Source organism: Hemitrygon akajei, chromosome 32 (assembly GCF_048418815.1).
Source record: "Hemitrygon akajei chromosome 32, sHemAka1.3, whole genome shotgun sequence".
NCBI classification, from domain to species: Eukaryota; Metazoa; Chordata; class Chondrichthyes; order Myliobatiformes; family Dasyatidae; genus Hemitrygon; species Hemitrygon akajei.
In genome coordinates this window covers 24,403,073-24,430,594 of record NC_133155.1, presented here as the reverse complement: position 1 = coordinate 24,430,594, position 27,522 = coordinate 24,403,073, and the positions used below count along the sequence as shown (strand labels likewise).

General features: G+C 41.5%; 1 protein-coding gene across 4 annotated transcripts in view; it reads right to left on the bottom strand.

The window, feature by feature from the left end:
• The window catches only part of LOC140719829 (uncharacterized), a 60,000-nt gene that overhangs the window by 18,658 nt on the left and 13,820 nt on the right, over window positions 1–27,522 (bottom strand). For all 4 annotated transcript variants that reach the window (XM_073034755.1, XM_073034754.1, XM_073034757.1 and 1 more), the window contains 5 exons: window positions 23,467–23,557; window positions 21,604–21,785; window positions 18,190–18,340; window positions 6,868–7,042; window positions 1,993–2,232 (listed from right to left, as the gene is read on the bottom strand). In XM_073034755.1, the coding sequence (XP_072890856.1) occupies window positions 1,993–2,232; window positions 6,868–7,042; window positions 18,190–18,340; window positions 21,604–21,785; window positions 23,467–23,557 (839 nt within the window). The remainder of the gene's footprint in view (window positions 1–1,992; window positions 2,233–6,867; window positions 7,043–18,189; window positions 18,341–21,603; window positions 21,786–23,466; window positions 23,558–27,522) is intronic.

Here is a 27,522-nt window from a genome sequence, read left to right as displayed (position 1 = left end):
CCAGAGCTATCAGACGCTCTTCAAATGAAAAGCCATCCAATCCTGGAATTATTTTCATGAGCCTCCTTTGAACCCTGTTTGGTTTCAGCACATCCTTTCTGAGATAAGGGGCCAAAGCTGCTCACAATACTCCAAGTGAGGTCTCACCAGTACTTTAAAAAGCTTCAACATTACATCCTTGATTTTATATTCCAGGCATTTTTATATTACTCCTATTCAAAGCCACTTTATACTCCCTATGTATTCTCTTAATGATATATACTCAATGTCAGCAAGACCAAGGAGCTGATTATTGACTTCAAAACGAGGAAACAAAATGTTTGTGAGTCAGTCCTCATCAAGGAATCAGAGGTGGAGATCATCAGCAACTTTAATTTTGTTTTTGTTGCCGCTTCAAAAGATCTGTCCTGTGTCCAGCACATAAGTGCCATAATGAAGAAAGCATGTTAGCCCCTCTAATTTCTGAGAAGTTTATAAAGTTTTAGCATGTTGTCTAAAACTTTGACAAATTTCTGTAGATGTGTTGTGCAGAGTATATTCATCGGTGCATCACAGCCTGGTACGGAAACACCGATGTCCTTGGATGGATAAGCCTTCAAAAGGTAGTAGTTACAGCACAGCACATCACGGGTAAAGTCCTCCCCACCTTTGAGCACATCTACATAGAGAGCTGTCACAGGATAGCAGCGTACATCGTCAAGGATCCCCAACATTCAAGCCATGCTCTCTTCTTGATGCTGCCATCAGGACAGAGGTACTCGAGCCTCAGGACAGACACATCACCAGGTTCATGAACAGTTATTACCCGTGAACCATCTAGTTCTTGAACCAAAGGGGACAACTTCACTCAGCTTCACTCACTCCAACAGTAAACTGTTCCCTCAACCTACGGTCCAGTGGCTCTTCATCTCATATTCTCAACTGTTGTTGCTTATTTATTTGTTATTTGTTTGTTATTTTTATTTGTTATTTGTTGTATTTATTTGTTATTATTACTTATTTCTCTCTTCTGGTATTTGCACAGTTTGTTGTCTTTTACACCTTGGTTGTTTGTCTGTGCTGTTGGGTACGGTCTTTCGTTGATTCTATTGCGTTTCTTGTATTTCTTGGACTTGAACTTGTTTCTTTCACTTTATTGTGAATGCCCATATGGAATTGAATCCCTGGGTTGTATATAGTGACCCACTGTATATGTACTTTGATAATAAATTTACTTAGAACTTTTGAACTTTGAAATTAAAAGAGACTTTAAAGTACAGGTGGCCCTCGTTTTTTTAACATTTGCTTTATGACAGCTCGCTGTTACGAAAGACCTACATTAGTACCTGGTTTCGCTAACCAAAGAGGATTTTCGCTTTTACAAAAAAAAGACACGCGCTTTATACATGTGTTTACCCCGGGAAAGACTACCATGACTGTGAAGCCTTGTGCGGGCAGTTGTGTGCGGATGTGTGTACATACGTGCCAATTTTTTTTCTCCAAATCAATTTTCGCTCGCTGTCTTCCCGATTCTGTTAAGTGAAACTACACCGTATATAAAATATTTCTAATTTATATAGGTTGTATATTTATCATATCGTTCCTGCTTTTACTATATGTTAGTGTTATTTTAGGTTTTATGTGTTATTTGGATGATTTGGTAGGTTATGTTTTGGGTCTGGGAACGCTCAAAAATTTTTCCCATATAAATTAATGGAAATTGCTTCTTCACTTTATGACATTTCGGCTTACAAATGGTTTCATAGGAATGCTCTACCTTCAGATAGCGGGGGAAACTTGTATTAGAATGTCTTATTTGTAAAACTTTCCTTGCCCCAATCGCTACTCTATACAGTTAGTGAATTACAAAGTCGTGGAAGCTAATGACTAAAACAAGACTGGATTGAGACAAGCATAATCCTGCAATTTGCCAAAGCAAACAAAGTGAGAAGAAAAGATAAACCAATAGAAAGCATTTTCACATTTATAAAGTTCGCTGATTGCTTTACTCACCAGTGGAAATAGCAGTGCCCTGCAAACTCTCCATTATGTAGGCCATTTTCGGGAAACTCCAGTTCCACTCCGAAACAGACTTCTGGTGCACCAGGCAACATACCCATATACTTTAACACACCTGTGCCAACTTTGCCAATTGGCAAAATAATCTTCACTCTGTGCCCGATCTTTAAATCTAAGATAGAGTGGGGTGCATATGCTTTCAAGGGTTGAACACTTCTGACAGCAGTGTTAAATCTAGGAGAGAGAATGGAATCACATGTAATAACCAGAGGTCAAATCTATTCAAAAAAACCTAAGGATATACTCTGTAGAGAGTCAGAATTCACAATGGTGTAGGCTATCAGACATTCTAATGGTAGCCCATTCAGTAAACCCTTTATATCTCTTGTGATTTTCATCTCTTGTGAACTTTACCCATAAGTTCTATGGGTAAAAGCACATGCTCTCACACACACACCTCCCACTCACTTCACTCCAAACCAAACATGAATCCTCTCCCTCACTCTCTCCTCTACTTTTCAGCTAGCTAATCTCTTTAATTCCTTCTGCCTTTCCCATTCTTAGAGGGTTAAAATCACAACATTGAGTCTAACCATCATGATCAATCTGAATGATATCCAGTAAGTTAAGCTTTTGTCTGCCTGCACCTTCTGAATTGGCTTTCTCGTGACACCGTTTATAGCTGTTGGAAGAATATTAGCACTTGACTGGTTAAAATTCCTGCATCTACACATCTTGGGGAGTATCATTACAATATCCAATTCATACATTACAATAAGATCCACAATTCCACAGAGGGTTCACTGAACACAGATTAGAGAGGTTCCTGTTTGCTTTCACCTCCAAGAGGACCACAACTTTGTCATTGGGTTTGTGGGCTTGCATGCCTCAATGATCTACAGAGCTGTGTTGGCTGGAGTCTGAGCTCGATCAATTGGCTCTTGGTAGGGTCACCCATGCCAAACAGGCTAAAGGCCAGAGGCCAGACTCATTGTAGTCCACCAGTCCTCCAGGTTCAGGGGTTCAACTCGGGGCTAACAACCCTCAGTTGCAAAAACAAAATTGTTATGGAAACAGCAATGAAGAATCCTTCTACATCTGAGTGTGATAGTATTCCTGAGTCTCCACTCGGGACTTGCATGACTGACAGTAGTGAAAACAAAGAGTAAGCTACTAACATGATGAAGAAAGCCCTAAACATCGCCAGAGATGGAGGACCTTCATTGCTGCCCTAAGTGCCTGCAGCATAACAGGCAGTAAGTAAATAAGGAGCATCCTTTGTCCACCTCTAGTTATCATACAGAGAGCCATTACCTTCCTATTTGAACTGTTCCTCCTTGTGAAGACTATTTTGACAGTTCTCGTTATATAAGGAGTTTCAACATTTTCAGCCAGTGATGGTGAAAGAACAACAATATACATTTCCCTAGTTTGCAGCCAGAGTTGGCACAATATTCCTGAGGAGACTAACATCCTTTGAAGTATGCAGGCCTCTCCTTCACATGTTCTATCAGTCGGTTGTTGCCAATACTACCTTCAATGTGGTGGCATGCTCGGGCCTTGGCATCCACACAGGTGATGCCAACAGGCAGAATAAACTGATTAGAATGGCTGGCCCTGTCATAGGAGTCATACTGGACACACTGGTGGAACAAAAGACTCTCCCGAAAAATGCTGGCAATTCCGGACAATGTTTCTCACCCTCTGCACGCTACCTTGGCTGAACAGAGAAGCACTTTCAGGAATAGACTAAGACATCTATGCAGCTCCAAAGAGCGCTATATGAGATCATTCTTACCCTTGGCCATTAGGCTCTATAATGGGGAAGTGATGACCCCCTCTGATTAGACTATTATTAACCTTCGTTTACCAGAGCTCTGTTTACTACACCCTGCTATCGCAGACACCCTATGCAATACTACCATCACTTCTTACCTGGATGGTATGAATGTGCTCCCATTACTGAAATATTACAGTAATTTTTGCACTACCATCTTATCAGTGTGAACTTGTTAGTCTTGTAATCGCTGACTTGCAGACCTTGTACATCTTATTTTTAAGGTAACTTTTAAAAATTACTTCTTGCTTCTCTTCTATTTGTGTATCTGTGTACTTGTAATGCTATTGTGACACTGTAATTTCCTTTGGGATCAATAACAACTGAGGAAGTTCACCATTATCCATTGACAGTAATTTTATTCTGTAGATGTTTCCGAAGTTCCTTCAGCTGAATTCCATGAAACTAGTTAATCAGCTTTCTGTATAGGTACCCTATCTTTCTTGTCAATCCTGTCAAGAAATTAAATGAAAAGGGCACAAAGCATTTCTTTCAACTGCAATGCATACCTCATTAAGTAAATATCATGCCCTAGAACTGTAAGCACGCAATACAATGTTGATCAAAGCAATGTTATTAAAATTCCATTCTACTTTGTGCACATGCAGTGCTGTTACTGGGTTCATTATGAATACCTTTAGCAAAGATATGGGGGCTATGGAGCCTAACCATCCTTGCTAATCTGCTGAATCAATCTGTGGCTTGCTAATAGGCATTTAGCACCTGAACGTCAATGACAGTAACTCATGGAGACTCTGGAGAGGAAGGATCAGTTTTTGCTTCTTATTTCTGGCATACATTAAAATTATCACACCATAGAAGGGATCCGATCATACCAGGTTTATCACCTCTGCCTCAGTAAGTATAACACTGAGCTAAGTGATTCTGCGGATGCTGGAAATCCAGAGCAACACATACAAAAGAGTTCCCACTGCTGCCTGTAAGGAGTTTGTATGTTCTCCCCGTGACCGCGTGGGTTTCCTCCCACAGTCCAAAAGATGTACCGGTTGGTAGGTTAATTGTTCATTGTAAATTGTCCTGTGATTTGTTAAGGATTAAGTGGGGGATTACTGGGCAGCATGGCTTGAAGGGCCAGAAGGGCCTATTCCACACTGTATCTCAATACATAAATAACAAAAATGCTGGAGGAACTCAGCAGGTCAGGCAGCATCTATGGAAAGGAATAAACAGGGGACATTTCGGGCCAGCCTCCGGGAGGGCCACAGCCTTGTCATAAGGTTTGGAGGCTTGCGTGCCTCAATAACCCGGAGACCTATGTTCGCTGGAGTCAGGGCTTTATGAATTGGCTCTTGGTAGGGTCACCCATGCCAAACAGGTCAAAGGGTAGAGGACAGACTTAAGAGCGGTCCACCGGTTCTCCAGGTTCGGGGGTTCAGCTCAGGGCTAGCAATGCTGACTGGTCTAACAAAACTGTTACGAAAACAGCAATGAAGTATCCTTCTACATGTGAGTGCCACAGTATTCCTGAGTCTCCACCAGGGACTCGCATGACCGACAGGAGTGAAAACCGAGAGGAAGCTACTGACACGATGAACATCTCCAGAGATGGAGGACCTTCATTGCTGCCCTAAGTGCCAGAGGTGTAATGGGCAGTAAGTAAGTAAGTTTCAGTCTGATATTCCTGGGTGTTAATATCTCTGAGGATCTAACCTGGTCCCAGCATACGGATGCAGCTACAAAGAGGGCAAGGTAGTGAGTGGCTATATTTATTCAGGAATTTGAAGAGATTTGGTTTGTCACTGAAAACACCTGAGAACTTCTACAGATTCACTATGAAGAGCATTCTGACTGGCTGAATCACCAGCTGGTATGCAGTGGGGGGAACCGCTGTACGGCATTGAAGTAAGCTTCAGAGAGTTGTCGAGTTAGTTATTTCCATCATGGGTATGAGACTCCATTGTATCCAAGACATCCTCAAGGAGTGGTGTCTCAGAAAAAGTGGCTTCCACCATCAAGGACCCCCACCACCCAGGACATGCCTTCTTCTCATTGTTACCATCAGGAAGGAGGTACAGAGGCTTAAAGACACACACTCAGCGATTCAGGAACACCTTCTTCCTCTCTGCCATTCTCACTACTTTCTTTCTAAATTTCTGTTTATGCACCACTTTTCTTAATTTAATTAATTATTATTACTGTAATTCTGTAATTACTGTAATTCAGCTTATTTCTGTATTTATCATGTATTCCCACAGAGTTAACAAAGTTCACAACATATGCCAGTGATATTAAACCTGATTCTGATTCGGAAATCTTTCAGGAGGGAGGGTCTTGGCCTGAAATATCGACTGTTTATTCCTCTGCATTGGTGCTGCCTGACCTACTGAGTTGCCCTAGCATTTTTAATGCATTACATTGAGTTAATAATACTTCTGGATTTGATTTATGCAGATCTAGTACTCAGCTCAAGTCAACTACTGTATCTATTTCCTATTGCTGGACTTGCTAGCTGCTCTTTAAACAGGATCCTAACAGGGCGACAATAATTGCACATGTGGAGCATGGCAAAAAATATTTTATTCAGATTTCCAAATAAAGAAAGATTTGCATTTGAAACTCAATAGATTCTGTAGATGTTGGAACTCCAGAGCAACACAGACAAAATGCTGGAGGAACTCAGCAGGTCAGGCAGCATCTATGGAAATGGACATAGAGTTAGTGTTTCAGGCTGAGTCCCTTCATCAGGACTAGAAAGGAAGTGGGAAGATGCCAGAATAAAATGGTAGGGGGAGAGGAAGGAGGACAAGATAGAAGGTGATAGGTGAAGCCAGGTGGGAAGGGGAGGGGATGAAGTAAAAAGCTGGGAGCTGATAGGTGGAAAAGGCCTGGGTGAGCTCACGTTCGAAAAGTCGAAGGGCAGCAGAGATCGCAGAGAGCGGGACTCACTGAACTCCCATCGAAGAGAAGATTTAAACTTCTTCAGGGTGGGCATACTCACGACAGTGACAATAGGCAGACTCAATGAACACTCATCCAGCAATTCCTATGTTTCCATTCCTTTGACAACTTACCTGTACAGCAGAGATCCATGTCTGTAGGAGTGGTAGCTTGTCACAGAGGTGAAAGGGGTGGACCCACATGGAAGGCTGCAAAGGGGCATTTCAGTGATATAGTGCTTGTCAGGGAGTCCGCCTGTAAATGGTATCAACTCTGTTTGGCTACTTTTATTAGATTGTGGTAGGAAATCTGTCAATACAAATACAAGGAAAGCAGGATTTTACAAAAGCAATGAACTCTAAAAATACTCAATGAAGAAACAAAAAGCTTCAATAAATAATCCACAATAACATAAAAATCTTATGGCACATGTGTTCTATTTTCCACAAGATTTCCAGCATAAAGTCCTGTTCCACTTTTGCCATGTTATCTGTTTATATAAACTCGTCATAAAAATTGAGAGCAAAACACACAAAATGCTGGAGGAACTCAGCAGGCCAGGCAGCATCTATGGAAAAAAGTACAGCCGACATTTTAGGCCAAGACCTTTCAGCAGGACTGGAGTTAAAAAAGATGAGGAGTAGATTTAAAAGGTGGGGGGAGGGGAGAGAGAAACAAAAGGTGATAGGTGAAACCAGGAGGGGGAGGAATGAAGTGAAGAGCTGGGAAGTTGGTTGGTGAAAGAGATACAGGGCTGGAGAAAGGTGAGTCTGATAGTGGAGGACAGAAGGCCATGGAAGAAAGAAAAGGAGGGAGGAGCACCAGAGGGAGGCAATGGACAGGCAAGGAGATCAGGTGAGAGAGAGAAAAGCGGATGGAGAATAGCGAAGAAGGGTGGCGGTGGGGCATTACTGTAAATTTGAGAAATCGATGTTCATGCCATCAGGTTGAAGGCTACCCAGATGGAATATAAGGTGTTGTTCCTCCAACCTGAGTGGGGCCTCATCATGACAGTACAGAGGCCATGGAGTGACATATTAGAATGGGAATGGGAAGTGCAATTAAAATGGGTGGCCCCTGGGAGATCCCTCTTCTTCTGGCAGACGGAACATAGGTGCTCAACAAAGCAATCTCCAGTCTACGTCGGGTCTCATTGTCAAGCTGGATCCAAAATTGGCTTGGCAATAGGGTGATGGCGGGGGGTTGCTTTTGCGATTGGACACCTGTGACTGGTGATGTCCCACAAGGATCAGTACTGGGACCTTTGCTGTCTGTAATGTATGTGAATGGCTCAGACGTGGATGTGGTTGGCATGATCAGTAGGTTCACAGATCATATGATGATGAGCAGAGCTGGTGACTGTGTGTAAGTAAGGCAGAGTTAGGCTGCAGAGAGATATGGGAGTGTGGGTGAAATGGGTTGCAAAATAGCAGATGGAGTTTAAACCAGACACATGAGGAGTGCCAAGATGAGGCCACCCTCGGTGTGAAGGAGCAACACCTTATATTCCGTCTGAGCAGCCTCCAACCTGATGACCTGAACATTGATTTCTCCTTCTGATAAACAACTTTTTTCCTTTCTCCACCCCTCTTCCTCAAATTCTCATCTGGCCTTTTACGTCTTCTCACCTGTTTATTGCTTTCCCCCTGTGTCCCCTCCACCATCCCTTTCTCCTATGGTCCACTCTCCTCCCCTATCAGATTCCTTCTTCTCCAGCCCTTTACCTTCCCCACCCATCTGGCTTCATCCATCACAATCTATCTATCCTCCTTCCCCTCTCCTACACCTTTTTATTCTGGCTTCTTCCCCCTTCCTTTCCAGTCCTGAATAAAGGTTTCAGCCCAAAACGCCAACTGTTTGTTCATTTCCATAGAGGCTCCCTGGCCTGCTGCGTCCTGCCAGCATTTTGAGTGTGTTGATATGAGAAGTGATATGTTTTGGGAGTTCCAGCAGCAGTCCAGGTAGGGTTGAGCTATTTTACCCAGTCAATGAACTTCTAGCTTGCTGGTTAATGCTTGCTTCACTATTCATGATCAATGCTGTGTTTATATGCATTATGAATTTTAGCCATTCTGTTCAAGGACATCATGTGCACAGAGGATGTGGATGAAATTCCAGAAGTGAGTTATCGGTACCTGAAGAAGTTTGACAAAACGTGTGAGTCTCAACAGAATTTCTGAGGCACTGTTTCTAATAACGGGAAGTTCAAGGAGCATAGAACTAAGTTAGTTGGAAACAGCATAAGGGGAGAAAAAGTACTTAGTAAGTTGGCCTGAGCTGGAATGTACTGCCTGAAAGTGCGTCAGGAGAAGATATAATTATAACTCTCAAGAAGGAAGGAGATAAATAGTTGAACAGGAAAGAAATGATGATATTGATGGAAGAGTTCTTCACTGAAAACTCATGCTACACATGGTCTCCTGCTGGCCCAGATGCAGATGGTACAGTGGGCCACTCAGTATGAAGATGTCGTAACTGCTGTAGGAATACCAGACACTGGCTTGATTGGTGCCATATGGTCACACACTAACAAACGTTGGGACACTGGATTAGCCTTCAGCTCCAGTACACATCTTTGGACTATTTTTACTGTGCCCACGGTCTGGTTTTTTTGATCAATTATGTTATTGTTTGCACTGTTGTAACTATATGTTGTAACTATGTGGTTTTGTGCAAGTCTTGTAGCTTTAGTTTTTGGTCTTGTTTGTCTGGTGGGATTGGAGCTCCTTTCCGGGGAACGCGCTAAGATGGTAGCGTGATATTAATACGCAGCAGCCTCTCCGGACTCTGGATTGGGGATTGCCAAACGTTATGTGGATTTTCTGGTGTAGTCTGTTTTGTCATGTGTTTTTGTGATATCATTCTGGAGGAACGTTGTCTCATTTTTTAACTGCATTCCATTTGTGGTTTTTAAATGACAATAAACTGAATCTGAATCTGAACATACAGTTCCCTCAAAGCAACATATTCTCCCAGAAGTATTATTTTTTTTCCTCTAGGAAGTGGTTATCTCTGGAAAGGTCAGGATTTATTAATCATCTCGAGTTGTTCTTAAGAAGATGGTGGTGAAATGTTTTCCTGAACTTCTGTTTTGCACATAGTAAAATTTTACCCAAAGTGTTGCTGAGGAGGGAGTTGTTTTGGTAACTGCTTCACACTGTTGTCATGGTTCTTCCACAGTGAGTGTTTAGGTTGAGGACTGGCTGCCAAGTGAGCAGCCCAGTTTATCCTGGATGGTTTCAGGCATCTTGCATTCTTGGATCTACAGCCTTTCTGCACAAGCCAATAGCCTGTGACCTCTGTAAAATCAAGTGGTCACTTTGACCTGTGGTCTTCTGGTCAGGAAGGCATGGAGATGCTGATTTTTGAAAAGAGAGTGTTTGAGACCATCTTCATAGCAGACTGTGAGGTGTTGAATCTATCTCCAGGCTCCAACCTGGAAGGAACTTGCTTAGTTCATGTCACAGTAAGCTTTAGAGTCAGCCTTTGCCTAGCCGCTGTGAGAGAGGACCACAGTCCAGAGTATTGCACTGGAACCCAGGAGTCTGAATCCCATGCAACCTCTTCTCAAATTCTTCATAAGTGCTTTAAGGAGGAAATATGGCAATGATGCATTGTAAGAGAATATACTGGATAGGACAACCATTGTAGGGAATGGTATGTCCAGTCATATTTACTGTATTTATTACTTATCATTAATTATTGTTTATATTTATTATAACTGAAAAATATATTTTCAATAAAACATATCTTAATAGCCTCTGGCAAAGCTAATCTTACACTGAAGATAAAGGTGTGAATGAACTATGTGGAAGATTTTAGTGAGGAGGCCATGACAGAACTGTAAATTATTCATATTATTTTCTCAATTCGAGAAGAATTGTCCCCTGAGCACTCTTGGTGCACGTGTACCAGTAATTTTCCCAGTCATGTTGTGTTTTGAGGGAATGGCTTGGCTCTGGGAACAACATTTCAAGGCAATTGAAAAGACTTCAGAAAGAACCAAGCCAGTCCTTAGGTATACTTAAGGCAGAGGCTGATAGATTCTTGGTTAGTCAGGGCATGAAGGGATACAGGGAGAAGGCAGGAGATTGGGACTGAGATGGAAATGGATCAGCCATGATGAAATGGCGGACCAGACTCGATGGGCCAAATGGCATACTTCTGCTCCTGTATATTATGGTCTTATGGCCCTCATGTATCAGTGTGGCCCAGCGCAGTGCAAGATAAGTGAAAACCTGCTGTGATAGAATGTCTTTGAGGCGGATTACAGACTCGCTGGCTTCCTTTGGACGTACATTGGCATTGAAAAGAAGTTATAAAGCTAATAGTTAAAGTATTTAAAAATTACAATTAAAATGCTAAAAAGTCAAAGCACTAAAAATCCTAAATGCACTTAAGCCTACCGGCAAATAAAATGATAAGATCTGTCTAGCACTGTATGGATGCAGTTTCCCCCTGGTGATTTCAAGTAAATTATTATCCTTGCACTAAGGTCACTGGGCAGGTTTCCCAGCCTTGGTACGAAGAGGTCAGTGAAGAGTTTGACTACCCTGATGCACTCCATAAAGACTCAGCGGGTTCTGTACAAGGGCAGATGGCACACACAAGCTGGCATGATAGGCGATGATGCTACTGGCTTCAGCCCAACACTTGGATCTCTTTGCATGGGTAAATCAGACCAAAATGCTGGTGGCTGGGCTGAAATCTAGCCCTGCGTACCGGCTATTTGGGAAGCAATGGAGGATGTTTGCAGTTGGTGGCCACAATGAGCACTGGCTTCCTTTAACATTCATAGGCATTGAAAAAAAAAACTTTAAAGCTAATAGTTAAAGTATTTTAAAACTACAATTAAAGTGCTAAAAAGTCAAAGCATTAAAAATGTACTTAAAACCTACCGACAAATAAAATGATAAGACCTGTTTAGCACTGCATGGACACTGTTTCTCCCTGGTGATGGGGTGTTACATGATGCACAGCCTTAACAGTGTGAGAGGTGCAGCCTTACCATCAGCCACACAGCCAATGACCAAAGAGCAAGAGGAAGAGGTGGGAGAAGGCAAACTAGATTCCCTCTTCCTGGCCAGAATAACTCTTTGTTTGAATGCAGTCACACTTCCCTATTTGCCAAGCTTCCTTGCTATTTCCCCTTGTTACTGATCATTACAGTATATTTTCACTCACAATTCAAAAATAAAAATCAATACAAAGTAAACAAATTTATGATTCACATCATTTAAACATCTTCTGCCTTTACATGTCCTGGTTGCTGCAGCAGTATCAGTTGTACTAAATGTACAATGTTTTGGAGCATGATCTTAAGTACCATAATGGATTGCACAGTGCTTTACAGAGCCACTGACCTTTGATCAGGGTTTGATACCTGCCACTATCTGTAAGGAGTTTCTATGTTCTGCCTGTGTTAAGGTATGAATAGTTAAGATTAGGGTTACTGAGTTGACCGTGCTATGTTATTGCCGGAAGTGAGGCAACACTTGCAGACTGTGTTGGTCGTTGAATCAAACAATCCACTCCCCTGTATGTTTCAATGTATGTTTGTCAAGCGGGTGCCTCACATTGAAATACTTGTAAAGACCAACTGCAGAAGTATTGAGGCCATGATCACCCAGCGTCAGTTGCAGTGGCTGGGGCACGTGATAAGGATGCCCTCATGTCGGCTACCCTGCAGAGTGTTATATGGCCAGCTACATCAAGGTCAACGCTCAGCTGGAGGGCCGAAGAAGCGCTATAAGGATCAGATGACGAATGCTTTAAGGAAGTGCAAGATCAGACCTGAGGACCTGGAGGATGTTGCTGCTGATTGTAACACTTGACAACAGCTGTGTAGGGATGGGGTTCGTATTCTGGAGATGGAAAGAACAATCAGAAGACAGCAGAAGAGAGCCAGGAGAAATGCAGCCATGGTTGCCATCACTACCACCACTACCGCATATACATGTCCCACCTGCAATAGAATTTGTGGGTCCAGGATAGGACTGTATAGTCATCAAAAATCTCACCGTTAAAGGAGTGGGTGTCGTCATCGGATACCAATGGACAGCCGAAGAAAAGAAGAAGACAAGCAAAGCTAATCTTTATCTTTTTTAAAATGTTTAATCTTTAAAATCTTTAGCTTTCTCTTTCAGCAGCAACAAACAGACCGGCATTAGGCTGCATTGTCTTTCGCTGCCTGGTGGACAACGACAAGGCCACAGATGGTATGAGAGTGGCGAGGGGACGAGTGTTGAAAGAAGCAAGGGTTTTATGCTCCTAGGGCCACTACAAGAGTGGCATTTCTTTAATCCTACTAACTTGTTAAAAATTTGTGTGGCAACACCCAGCAATCCCTCGACATAATGGCTTCAGTGGCTGAGGGTGAGCAGTCTCATCTTGCATGACAATGAACTGACCCTTGTTGAGGTAAGTCTGAGCATTCACCGTACACCCAGGTCTGGAGCCTAACTGTGCTGATAGGAGGCTGCTGATATATATCAAAGCCACTAGTTAACCATAGCCCCTCAGCACAGTCCAGATTCACCCACCTGTGCCTGGTAACACTGAAGTTCAGAACATACTGGACATCAGGTGATCCTGCATCTCAAGTCAAGTTTATTGTCATTTAACTATATACTTGTATATAACCATATAATGTATATAGGAATGAAAAATAAGGGTGTAAAGCTCAGTAGTACACATAGCATACAATAACTTCAGGTAAAATCTTCAGATAAATCACACATAAATAACAAACTAAAGTGCATTAATATTAAATATTGCAAGGTACGGAACAGATTAATCAGTGACATTTTGAATGCAATTTGGCAGGAGGTTCAGAAGCCTAATGGCCTGGGGGAAGAAACAGTTTCTCATCCTGACTGTTCTTGTTTTTATGCATCGTGGTTTCCTGCCTGATGGTAGAAAGTCAAAGAGGACGCTGGATGGATGGCTGGGGTCTTTAATAATACTGAGGGCCCAGCATATGTAGCGCTCCAGATAAATGAACTCAATGGATGGTAGAGAGACTCCAATGATCCTCTCAGCTGTTCTCACAGTCCTTTGTAGGGACTTCTGGTCCGATGCTTAACTGTTCCTATACCAGGTGGAGATGCAACTTGTTAGGATGGTCTCAGTGGTGCTCCTGTAAAACACAGTTAAGATGGGAGGGTGGAGCCTTGCTTGCCTCAATTTTCTTCAGAAGCTGAGGTGCTGCTCTGCTGTCCTTGTTCAGGGAGGTGATATTAAGAGACCAGGTGAGGTCATCCACAATGTGAAATCCCAGGGACTGATCCATAACTGTCTCTACGGAGGAGCCATGTACTTGCAGAGGGGGATGTTTATCTGCACCTTTCTGAAGTCCACAATGATTTCCCTTGTCTTCACCACGTTCAGGCTCCGGTAGTTCTTCTCATACCGATCCACCAGCTGCTCCACTTCCTCTCTGTACTCCATCTCGTCATCATTCTTCATAAGGCCAACCGCTGTTGTGTCATCTGCAAACTTGATGACATAATTTGAGCTGGATCCTGTGAACAGCAGTGGGCTCAGCACATAGCCCTGGGGAGTGCCAGTGTTCAGCGTAATGAGACCAGAGACATTGCTGCCCAGAAGACTGACTGTGGCCTTATTGTTAAGAAGGAAGGAGGTTTTGATGCCCAGTGAGGACAGTTATCCCACCAGTTTCTGGTGTATGATGATGTGGAATGCTGAAATGAAGTCTATAAACAGCAGTCTGGCATATGAGACCCCATTTTCCAGGTCGGACAGGACAGAGTGGAGAGGAGAGGTTATTGCATCATCAGAGAATCGATTTAAGTGATAAGCGAACTGGAAAGGGTCCAGTGTAAGGCTTTAATGTGTTTCATGACCAGCCCCTCAAAGCATTTTGTAATGGTTGATGTTCATGCCACAGGATGATAGTCATTTAGGCAGGTGACTGTCACTTTCTTTGGCACTGAAGTGATGTTTGCTGCCTTGAAAACTGAGGGGACAATGAATTGTTCCAGAGGGATGTTGAGTATATCCATCAGCACTTCAGTTACCTGGGCTGTGCAGTTTCAGAACCCTTTCAGTCTGTCCTTCCATTGTACCCTGGACCCACTACAAAATCCAAGGGCTGTTACTAATCACACTGGGTTGTGCCACCAGACTTCCCTTTCAGCTTTATACTAGAAAGGGCTGGTATATCTCATGTCCCCCTTGATATGAACATGGCCATGATCTACATTGTAAAGGTATGGTAATCCAAGCAATATGTTTCAATCACTCAATATTTTGTTAATTTACATCTATATTTAAAATAATTTACATTATTTAATAACATGTTTATGTGATTTTTACTCTCTTGCATTGGTTAAACACGCTTCAGCTGGGCCCATGCGTTTCTGATCGTCAGAGACATTTCGAGTAGAAGGTGTCGGAGGTCCTCTGCGTGATCCACAGGGACGACCTCGGTTTGTGATCACTAATCTGAGACTGCCCCATCTCATGTGGTGGTTGTGGCAGCCAAGTCACCAAGTCTCCAGAAACCACACGGCCATAAACCATAATGGTGGACATTCTGGTTATATTACACAGGTGTATGTCAGTTTATTATTGTCACATGTACCAAGCTACAGTAAAAAGCTTGTGTTTTTGGATTTGGAATCGGACCTCAGAAAGGGTAAGATAAGGGAACTCACACATGTCTTCATGGAGAGTTCAGAAGTGGAAAGAGTGAGGAATTTCAGGTTCCTGGGTATCAATGACGATCTATTCTGGACCCAAAATACTGATGCAGCTACAAAGAAGGCATGGCAGCTGTTATATTTCATTAGGAGTTTGAGGAGATTTGATATGTCGCCAGAGACGCTCACATATTTCTGTGGATGTACCGTGGAGAGCATTCTAACCAGCTGCATCACCATCTGGTATGGGAAGGTTTACTGCACAAGATCAAAATAAGCTGCCGGGGCTCCATTTTGGCCACTGGCCTGCATAGCATTCAGGATTTTTTTCAAGGAGCGATGCCTCAAAAAGGAAGCATCCATCATTAAGGGACCCCATCACCCACATTATGCTTCGTTCTCACTGCTACGATCAGAAGGGGGATTCAAGAGCCTGAAGGCACACACTCAGCAAATCAGGTACAGCTTCTTCCCCTCGGCCATTTGATTTCAGAATGGGGATTAAAACTATGAACACTACCTCACTACTTTACTTACTTCAGTTTTTGTGCTACTTAATTAATTTAACTAGTTAATATAGGTGCAGTATGTATTTACAGCAATTCACATTTTGTCTATTATTATGTTTTGCATTGTACTGCTGCCACAAAGACAACAAATTTCACGATATATGCCGGTGATATTAAACATGATTCTGATTATTGCCACATGTACCAAGACACCCTGATAAGCTTGTCTTGCATACCGTTTATGCAGATCAATTTATTTCACAGTGCTTTGAGGGACAACAAAGTAAAACAATAACAGAACTGACCCCGCATCTTTTAATTTTAGAGTTGGTTGTTTTTAATTCAGTTGTAACTTACTTGTCATTCTAAATAACTCGGACATAGTTTTAGATTTAGTCTTTGTGATTTTAGTAATTGACTTGACTGTGAGCTATTTTTCAGTGAATGGAATAGCACTGTCAACTTGTTTTCATCAGCAATGACAATAAGGCTCTAACTGTTGACTGACTACAGAATAAAGTGCACCGTCTACTGAAAAAGTGCAATGCAGGTTGACCATGACCACAACAACAGTTCACAATTACAAAGTTTCTATATTGAGATAGATGAGCATGAGCAGTGAGCCTGAGGGGGTAGGATTTATCCCAATGAGTGACATCTGCTTGTGTTGCAACAAAAGCTGAGATATCAGTCTTCATTATGTATCTGGGTTAGGCCCAGAAGTGTCCTAATGAAGTTCCCCACCCTGTTTGACATTTCTGCGTCATGACTCAGCACATGCAGATACAACCCCCTAAGCTATCTTCTCTTCTATCTGTAGTTTCACTGTATTATAGGTATGAAATGTTTCATCATGATCAGCATCTTCTTGTTCCTACACCGTTGCTCTGCTACCACGGCCTGGTCAGGTGGCAGTTTCCGGCTCCCTCAAATAAAGCACAGGTATTGGCTTGTGACGGGGAGAGAAATAGAAAGTGAGGCTCCAATACCATCTGCAACTTCCAAAATCAGAAGAGTTCCGAAGATGTGTAGAAAGCGACGCGTGAGAAAGAGGAGAAAGAGAAAAGCACTCACATTGTCCATTGCTTTTGTCTGTTGAGAGGCACTAACAGAGCCAACAGTCAATATCTTTTTCCCAAACTTGAAATGTCTAATACTAGAGGACATGCATGAGAGGGGGCAAGTTCAAAGGAGATATGCAGGTCAAGTTGTATTGCGCAAAACCTGGCGTGCAGTCCTATTAATTAGTGAGCAGTACATACTCTCCCAATCTGTATTCGAAGCAACAGATGTGTTAGTCTGGCATTGCTAACACTCAATTTGTTTTCAGTAACTATCCTTGGCTTCCTAACCAGAAGACCACAATCTGTGCGGATTGGTGACAACATCTCCTCTTCGCTGACGACCAACACTGGTGCACCTCAGGGGTGTGTGCTTAGTCCACTGCTCTACTCTCTCTATACCCATGACTGTGTGGCTAGGCATAACGCAAATACTATCTATAAATTTGCTGATTATACAACCATTGCAGGTAGAATCTCAGATGGTGACAAGAGGGCAGTTGCAGTTATAAAGAAGGTGAGACAGCGACTGTACTTCATTTGGAGTTTGAAGAGATTTGGTATGTCAACTAATTCACTCAAAAACTTCAATATTTGTACCGTGGAGAGCATTCTGACAGGCTTCATCACTGTCTGGTATGGGGGGAGTGGGGGCTACTTCACAGGACCAAAAAAAGCTGCAGAGGGTTGTAAATCTAGTCAACTCCATCTTGGGCACTAGCCTACAAAGTACCCAGGACATTTTTAGGGAGCAGTGTCTCAGAAAGGCAGCGTCCATTATTAAGGACCTCCAGCACCCAGGGCACGCTCTTTTCTCACTGTTACCATCAGGTAGGAGGTACAAAAGCCTGAAGGGACACACTCAGCAATTCAGGAACAGCTTCTTCCCCTCTGTCATCCAATTCCTAAATGGACATTGAATCCTTGAACACTACCTCACTTTTTAAATATATATTGTTTTGTTTTTGCACAATTATTAATCTATTCAATATACATATACTATAATTTATTTATTTATTTATTTATTATTATTATTATTATTATTATTATTATTATTATTATTATTATTATTATTGGTCTTCTATGTTATGTATTGGATTGAACTGCTGTTGCTAAGTTATCAAATTTCACGACACATGCTGGTGATAATAAACCTGATTCTGATTCTATCCGACTTAGTCCTTAGTTATTTGAAGTAAGAATCCCAGGTCTATGTAACTCACTGCAGGGGTAGTCCACTTCATCATTTATGGAGTAATCTCTCCTCTGTCGGCATGTGAAGTTTTGAGCCTGGGTTTCTTTCGGCATCTTGTACTGCCAAGGAAGATCCACATCCCTGGTCCTCATTCTCTGATCACTGCACTCAACATAAGGCTGAAAGGTACAATTAATAAAAGGAACTTGTTAACTTCCGATTACCTCCATTGAGGTATTTCCTAGTAATCAACTGCTCTTTATTCCTGAGCTTGATTGTCTAATAACTTAATATCATTGTAACACGCTGTAAGGTTTCACTGCAAAGGCTAATGTAATGGCTTCTATGTAATGTTCCACTGTTAAGGTAATGGTTTCTCTGTAGCAGTGATGTTTGGGTTATGACTAGAGATAACGGGACTTTGGAATTCAGTGGCTATCCAATGGGAGAAATGTTGTTCTTTCTTGTGTGTCTGGGAGCTGGGTTTCTCGCGGTCTTTTGTTGAGGAGAGATGAAGAGGGAAGGCGTGTGGGGAGAGAGCTGGTAGACCACCGGACGGAGTGGACTGGGATCTGAGGGTCTGAAGGTCGGCAATGCTCGGAGGAGACCGATGGTGGAAGAATGACTACTGAGTGAGCTCCAACGTAATTTTGACTTTGACTTGGGCCCTTTTTTTTTTGTTTTGTTTATTTTCATTACTAACCCTATATTCAGATTATGATTCATAAAGTCTATCATTTAATTGCATATGGTGTACTGTCTGATATTTTGCGTTGTGGGTTTGTAACTGGGGGTACATTACACAGCATCTGCACAAACATGATTACCCAGTTTGGCGGCGCCGAAGGCTGATTCCCCTAGGCGAACGCCAGTTGAATGAGCCTGAGGGTTACATCAGTATTAATGAAAGCAGAGCAATGAAAGCAGCCACTACTTGAAAGGGAAAGATGGGTTAACGCATTGGCTGAGATGCCATGATAAAGATTCTTACCGGAAATGCTCATTAGTATAGACTGACCTAAATTTTGTATGGTTTCAATATTAATTTGTATTTTCAAATTTACAGTACTGTGCAAAAGTCTCAGGCACGTATATATAGCTAGGGCACCCAAGACCTTTGCACAATACTATATTAATTTTATGCATTGCACTGTACCGCTGACACAAAAAAAACAAATTTCATGACATATGTGAGTGATGATAAACCTGATTCTGATTCTGCTGTGGGCTGAGAGTGGGAAGGGTGCAGGGAGGGGGAAGGGAGCAGGAAGCACCAGAGAGAAATCCTGCAATGAATAATAATCCAATTGTTTGGAATCAAAGGATCTTGCCTGGTGTCTCAGGGCTGGGAGTGTCTGCACCATACCATCCCCTGCCCCTGGCACTCCCTCTCTGCCACCTGTCCCACACACCTCCCGTGGCACTCCACCCTCACCATTCCTAACATCCTTCGGTCTTGCCAGCTTTACAGACTTGCTCCCCATTCCACATTGACAAATACATTGAGCAAAGTCTTAGGCAACCCAGCTATATACAGCTGAAGTCAGAAGTTTACAAACACTTAGGTTGAAGTCATTAAAACTCATTGTTTAACCACTCCACAAATTTCATATTAGCAAATTATAGTTTTGGCAAGACGTTGAGGACATCTACTTTGTGCATGACACGAGTAATTTTTCCAACAACTTTTTACAGACAGGTTATTTCACTTTTAATTGACTATATCACAATTCCAGTGGGTCAGAAGTTTACAAACAAAATAAAAAAAAATCAGCCAAGACCTCAAAAAAAAATAAATTGTGGACCTCCACAAGTCTGGTTGATCCTTGGGAGCAATTTCCAAATGCCTGAAAGTATCACATTCATCTGTACAGACAATAGAACACAAGTATAAACACTATGGGACCACACAGCCATCATACTGCTCAGGAAGGAGACGCATTCTGTCTCCTAGAGATGAACGTACTTCGGCACGAAAAGTGCAAATCAATCCCAGAACAACAGCAAAGAACCTTGTGAAGATGCTGGGGGAAACAGGTAGACAAGTATCTATATTCACAGTGAAACGAGTCCTATATCGACATAACCTGAAAGGCTGCTCAGCAAGGAAGAAGCCACTGCTCCAAAACTGCCATAAAAAAGCCAGACTACAGTTTGCAAGTGCACATGGGGAAAAAGATATTTCTTTTTAGAGAAATGTCCTCTGGTCTGATGAAATAAATATTGAACTGTTTGCCCATAATGACCATTGTTATGTTTGTAGGAAAAAGGGTGAGGCTTGCAAGCGGAAGAACACCATCCCAACTGTGAAGCATGGGGGTGGCAGCATCATGTTGTGGGAGTGCTTTGCTGCAGGAGGGACTGGTGCATTTCACAAAATAGATGCCATCATGAGGAAGGAAAATTATGTGGATATATTGAAGCAACATCTCAAGACATTAGCCAGGAAGTTAATGCTCGGACACAATGGGGTCTTCCAAATGGACAATGACCCCAAGCATACCTCCAAAGTTCTGGCAAAATTGCTTATGGAGAACAAGGTCAAGGTATTGGAGTGGCCATCACAAAGCCCTGACCTCAATCGATAGAAAATTTGTGGGCAGAACTGAAAAAGCATGTGCAAGCAAGGAGGCCTACAAACCTGACTCAGTTACAGCAGTTTTGTCTGGAGGAATGGAAAAAAAATTCAACAGCTTATTGTGAGAAGCTTGTGGAAGGCTACCCAAAACATTTGACCCAAGTTAAACAATTTAAAGGCAATGCTACAAAATACTAACAAGGTGTATGTAAACTTCTAACCCATTGGGAATGTGATAAAAAAAATAAAAGCTGAAATAAATCATTCTCTCTACTATTATTCTGACATTTCACATTCTTAAAATAAAGTAGTGATACTAACTAACCTAAGACAGGGAATGTTTTTTAGGATTAAATGTCAGAAATTGTGAAAAACTGAGTTTAACTGTATTCGGCTAAGGTGTATGTAAACTTCTGATTTCAACTGTATATGTGACCCAGACCTTTGCACAGTACTGCACAGTTACTTCAATCTGAAAATCATTGAACTTTATTGTTCAAAACTTTGAATCATGTCAGTGTGAAATTGGTTACTAACACAATTCATCATAAAAATGCATAATCAATGAGTCCGGGAGTCTTTACTTTAAAGATCCAGTCATTTAGTCCTGATCACGATTGAATTACGTGTTTGATGTACACTTCCAAGTGTGTGTGCTTATGCCTGCGGGGAGGGATGGTTGCCATTCTAGCCCATAGTTTGTTTTTAACTTGCATAAAACAGGTCTCAATAAAAGTACTCTTGTATCTGTGCTTTGTTGTACAATTGTTACTGATAGCTTTCAGCAGGTAGATTTCAATCTTAATTGAAAAAGTGCAACATCGAGACACTTTAAAGAAGAAAAAGATTAAATGTTCTATTTACCTGACCCTTGGTCCTACTGCACTCTGTTGGTATTTCTTGCTGTCGGTTTTGCCATTCTGTCTGAATCTTGGCTATTTCTAATTTAATAGACTCAATGTCATTTTCAATCATAATAATTCTCTTTGTTGATTCTTTGCTTTCTTCTTGCAGTCTAATGAACTTCTGAATAATCTGATCTGCAGCTATGTTAAACAAATACAAGTCACTTAAATTTCCAGTAAAAAAAAATATTGTTCTGAATAAACTATATATACACAAGACTGAGCTCATTGTTCAATTTATACATTTCCAAAAATAACACTTTGAAAGCAGTTCTACAGGTTTAATTGGCACGAGGGAGCTCAACCATATCATAACAGGCACCTCCCACAACTATTTAATACATATGACCTAAAATACATAAATAGGTTATCCATTGCAATGTGGTAATACCTTGGAGCAGGAACGACTCAAACTTGATCTACAAGTAACGTTTTGGGCTGTATCTCAAATGACAATCAGATTACAGGAAGGAAATGAAGTGCTTAGTAACATGGTACCTTGACAATAATCTTTCCTCCATGTCAGCCAAGCCCATGATCTGGTTATTGACTTCATTAAGGGAATGGGTGGTGCACACCTCTGTCTACATCGACAGAGCTGAGGCTGAGAGCTTCAAGTTCCTTGGAGTGAACATCACGAGAATCACTCTTGGACTGTGTTGGTCATTGACAAAACAACACATTCAGTTTTATGTTTTGATGTTTCAATGTACATGTGACAAATACAGCTAATCTCTTCTAATAAAGTATTATGATACCGCCAGAGGAAGGAATTAAACAGGGAATGCACTTAAATTCCTCAGCTAGAGACAGGGAGCGATTACCAATCAGACATCAAATGTATGTGCAAAACTATTCAGCATGTCAGAAATTAATGTAAAGAGATAATCAAAGTGACTATTTTAGATCTCCATATAACCATATAACCATATAACAATCACAGCACGGAAACAGGCCATTCCGGCCCTCCTAGTCCGTGCCGAACTCTTAATCTCACCTAGTCCCACCTACCCGCACTCAGCCCATAACCCTCCACTCCTTTCCTATCCATATACCTATCCAATTTTACCTTAAATGACACAACTGATCTGGCCTCTACTACTTCTACAGGAAGCTCATTCCACACAGCTATCACTCTCTGAGTAAAGAAATACCCCCTCGTGTTTCCCTTAAACTTTTGCCCCCTAACTCTCAAATCATGTCCTCTCGTTTGAATCTCCCCTACTCTCAATGGAAACAGCCTATTCACGTCAACTCTATCTATCCCTCTCAACATTTTAAATACCTCGATCAAATCCCCCCTCAACCTTCTACGCTCCAATGAATAGAGACCTAACTTGTTCAACCTTTCTCTGTAACTTAAGTGCTGAAACCCTGGTAACATCCTAGTAAATCGTCTCTGCACTCTCTCTAATTTATTGATATCAGTAAATCGTCTCTGCACTCTCTCTAATTTATTGATATCAGTAAATCGTCTCTGCACTCTCTCTAATTTATTGATATATCTCATCATGATTAAAGGCCAATGACCTGAAATGTGAATCCTCTTCCTCCATTGAAATATGCAATCCAACTTGCTATGCATTTCCTGCATTTTCTATTTATACTGAAAAATTAAGAGACCACACTATTCTGCATCTTAAACCTGAGATGAGTTTTTAAATCCTTCAGATTGTTAGAAGCAAAACTATATTCAATACATTGCAAATTGATAATACTGTAATAAGTTCTCGCCCAATTTCAAAGAGTAGAAAAAGACCATTTTCCTAAGGTAGACTTCATTAATCAGATGGTGTTTGTATTTTTATCATAAAATTCACACCTATCTGGCTGTGGCCAGTCTCTGAGGGGATGGTGAGGCTTGCATACAGTTTTCCATTTGTTGAGATTGGAATTGGCTCCTGAAACTCAACCTGAAAGACAAAAAAGTTCATCAGATATTCTGATTGCAAATTATGAGTAACATCATTCACCAACATGTATCAGTAATTAATAAGCAATGTAATAAACTGTGTGATTTCATTGATTTAAACCCCTACAGATTTGTTATAGACTGGAAAGAAGTAATAAATATTTTTCCTTTAAAATAATTTCTGGAAAGAATTGTTTCTAATGAAAGGTCATCAGCATGAAGCAATAACCTTGTTTCTTTCTCCTCAAATGCTGCCTGACCTTCTATACATTTTCAGCATCTTGTTGTTTTTATCTTTCAGATTTCCAGCATCCGCACTATATCCCTTTTAGGTTGCAAAATTGTCACTTATAAATGGATATGTAATATTCTTTGTTATTAAGTATTTTCTCTTTCTTGTATCCACCAATATTTTACTATTTGCAAGAAATAGCCCATCACGCCTGCTCCATTAGTAACAATAAAATCAGCTTAACTTTCCTGCACTAACTCAAATCTGATTAACTCCTCTCTACTGCCCTCACAGTACGTATGTACAAAGCTATGCAGTGAGTTAACCAGCTTCTCAAAAATCACCCCAAGACAGAATCTTCCTTCAGTGTTTTAATTGAGAAATTACATAGTTGTTTTGAAGACAAATAAAGAGCGGATGGAGATAGATGTCTTCCCATCATGTGCTTCAATTTGAATCCAAATTAACCCACACAGGAAATGATATAAAAAACAGCTTACATACAGGAAGTGATATTCATACAATCTGCACCTCTCGAGGCCAGAACATCCTCTGATATACTTTATACTAATGCCAATTTCTTTTAAGTTCATCGCTTATTCTAAATGGTTGCCATTGCTATTTCCAGGTGGATTTCTTTGTCCTCTTCTGTTGAAGAGAGACACAAAATATCTGATAGTATTTTCTGTCATATCTTTATTCCGTATCCTAGCGGCATAGCAACATCAGACCGTAAACTTCATTTGAGTGCTGGACTGTATACAGATTGCATATAATTGCATGGCTAATCTATTTTTGTTAAATGCGATAAGATTTCCTTGTCATTTCAAGGTTATGACAGTAAATTACTGTAAACCAGAATATAAAGTTGTAAAGTAACATATAAACACCAATATAATTACACAAAATGATACATTATTATATATGGAAACAAAATAGTGCAAGGTGCAACTACTGGTGAATTAGACCGAGACAAGAAACCTGCTTTTAATCTTGCTTGTACAGTGTTTAATTGAAACAGGTACACAATATTAATGAGTTTGAATTGGAAACAGGCAGAAATTGTAAGCCTACTTCCTGCACTTTGTTCATTCAGAGCTTTTAAGAACCAGATCCTTATCATTTTAGTCACTGTTCTATGGAGTGATTGGCTTTTATTACAGCCCTTTGATCATCTCTCAAGTTGCTTAATTGTTTATCAAGCAGTCCTAAATCAAAGCAACTGGACTTGCATTTTAATTCCACTTCCTATTCCCATATGTCCATCCATAGCCTCCTACACTGTCGTGATGAGGCCACACTCAGGTTGGAGGAACAACACCTTATATTCCATTTGGGTAGCCTCCAACCTGATGGCATGAATATCAATTTCTCAAACTACTGGTAATGCCCACCATGACCCTCTTTTTCTTCACAATTTCCCATCCTCTTTTCCCTCTCTCACCTTATCTCTCTGCCCACCTATCACCTCCCTCCGGTGCTCCTTGCCCATTTTATTTCTTCCATGACCATCTGCCTCCCAGCTCTTTACTTCATCCCTCCCTCTCCAGGTTTCACCTATTACCTTGTGTTTCTCTCTCCCGTTCCCCCCACCTTTTAAATCTACTCCTCAGCAATTTTTTCTCTAGTCCTGCTGAAGGGCTTTGGCCCAAAACGTTGACTGCACACTTTTCCATAGATGATCCCTGACCTGCTGAGCTCCTCCAGAATCTTGTGTGTGTTGCTCGGGTTTCCAGCATCTGCAGATTTTCCCTTGTTTGCTGTGTTGTCTAGAAGACATTTCACCACTCATCCAAGAGGCATCTTCAGTTCTGATCCATGGTGGGTAGTTCTCCGGTTTATAAACTCTGTGAGTTTTTTAAAGGTATAGCACTCACATGAGGGTCATTAAGAGACGTAGAGGTAATGAGAGGGTCATTAGTCTTACCTTTGCATGAATGCAGGTGTGAATGGCTGTGGAGATGCCAGGGTAAGGATGTTAGGACTGCATTGTAAGTAGCTGATAGGTGGTGTCATACCCCTGTCCAGGAATGGGTTTTCCAGTTTGACACAAGTGCTTCTTTAACCCTTATTTGAAACCACCTGTCCTCCTTGTCCAAAATGTTCACGTTGATATCATCAAAGGAGGGTCCCTTGTCCATTAGGTGTAGATATACAGCTGAGGTATTAGCCCTCCTGTTGTCTTGATTTACGACTGCTTGATACACAATGTCCTGGATGATTGAGAACCTTCAAAGATCCAATTGTTTGTTCCAAATACATCCACCAATCACGTTAAGCCTCCCATCTACAGGGCTCCGATTTTTAAATTCCAAGGTATTAATCTACTGAGCATCTGGCTTTGCTGAAGAAGTCTCTGAATTTTCCTTATCATCCTGAACAAAAAAGTCTTAATTACCAGGCGCTGTGAATTTTTCTGTCCAGTTATTCAAGATTCAAGTACATTTATTATCAAAGAATGTACAAATTATACAACCTTGAGATTTGCTTGCTCACGGGTAGACACAAAGTAAGAAACCCAGAAGAAACCAATTAAAGAAAAATAAAGAATAAAATTAAAATAAAAGACCAACACTCGATGTGTAAGAGAACGAAATAAATATAAATCATGCAAACAATAGAAGCAAACAACAGCATTCTGAACCAAAACTGAGTCCTCAAATACAAACCCTAGAGCAGCCTGGAGTAGGCCCAAAGCCTCAGATATCAGTTCGTCAGTTCAGGCGCAAAGCACAGCAGCCGGGCAGTCTTTATAGCCACAGCGCCATGGAGATGACCATCTCAGAGAATGAGCAAAATTGGCTTTTGTCCCGACCAGCACCCTGTCTTTTTCAGTCTATCTCAGCTGGCATTTAAATTGACCAAGCACTGGAACAGCAAAAGGCCCCAGCGCCCTAGAGAGTGAGTGAAATCAGCTCTCGCCTCCAATTTGGGCTGGCATTTAAATTGTCTAAACGGTGTATCATACCTTGCACTAAGACCCAGGCACCACTCCTGTGAAAGGCTCCAAGCCTAGACCACACCACCCAATGATTTGTTCCAGCCCCAGATTTCATCGCCCAGCCCGAAGCCGCTCTCGAGCTCTTTAAATCTGTTCGGACCAGTTGTACGGGCACTGAATCTCCTCTGCACAAGCCCTAACTTCTCCTTTTTGTGCCTACAGCAATCCAACCTCACTCCTGGCCCAGCTGTATGGGCGTCGGAATCCATCTGCAACACACCAGCTCAGTTTATGCCCCGTACTCACCTCACCATCGCTCGCCCCCTTCACTGTTTGCAGTGACAATTTGACACAATTTACCTCAGAGAAGTATTTTTTACTGATGTTTTTAGCTTTCTGACTACTGGAGAGTTGTTGCACACTTACTGTAGCTCATCTTAACCGGTTTGATGAAGCTGTTGCAATTGATCTTTTCCTGAATGAAATGCTAAATGCTTTACTGACCAAAAATTGCTCTTGTGCTGTTGATTTCACCATCAGAGGCACGTGAATGATCTCTTTCCTTGTGTATTCTTCATTCTGGGGAAGTGCCCATGACCTTGGATTGCCATGATATGGGTGAGCACAGGGACATCTGTTCCCTGGATCTCGCTGTGTATGCCATCCTCTATCGTTAAAATGCAGGCTCGAGGAACAACACCTGATTGGCTGCAGTACCCAGTATCATATTCTCCTACTCTAGATAATTTACTCTTTCTTTCTGTGTACTCAAATATTGGCTGTATTTGCCCAC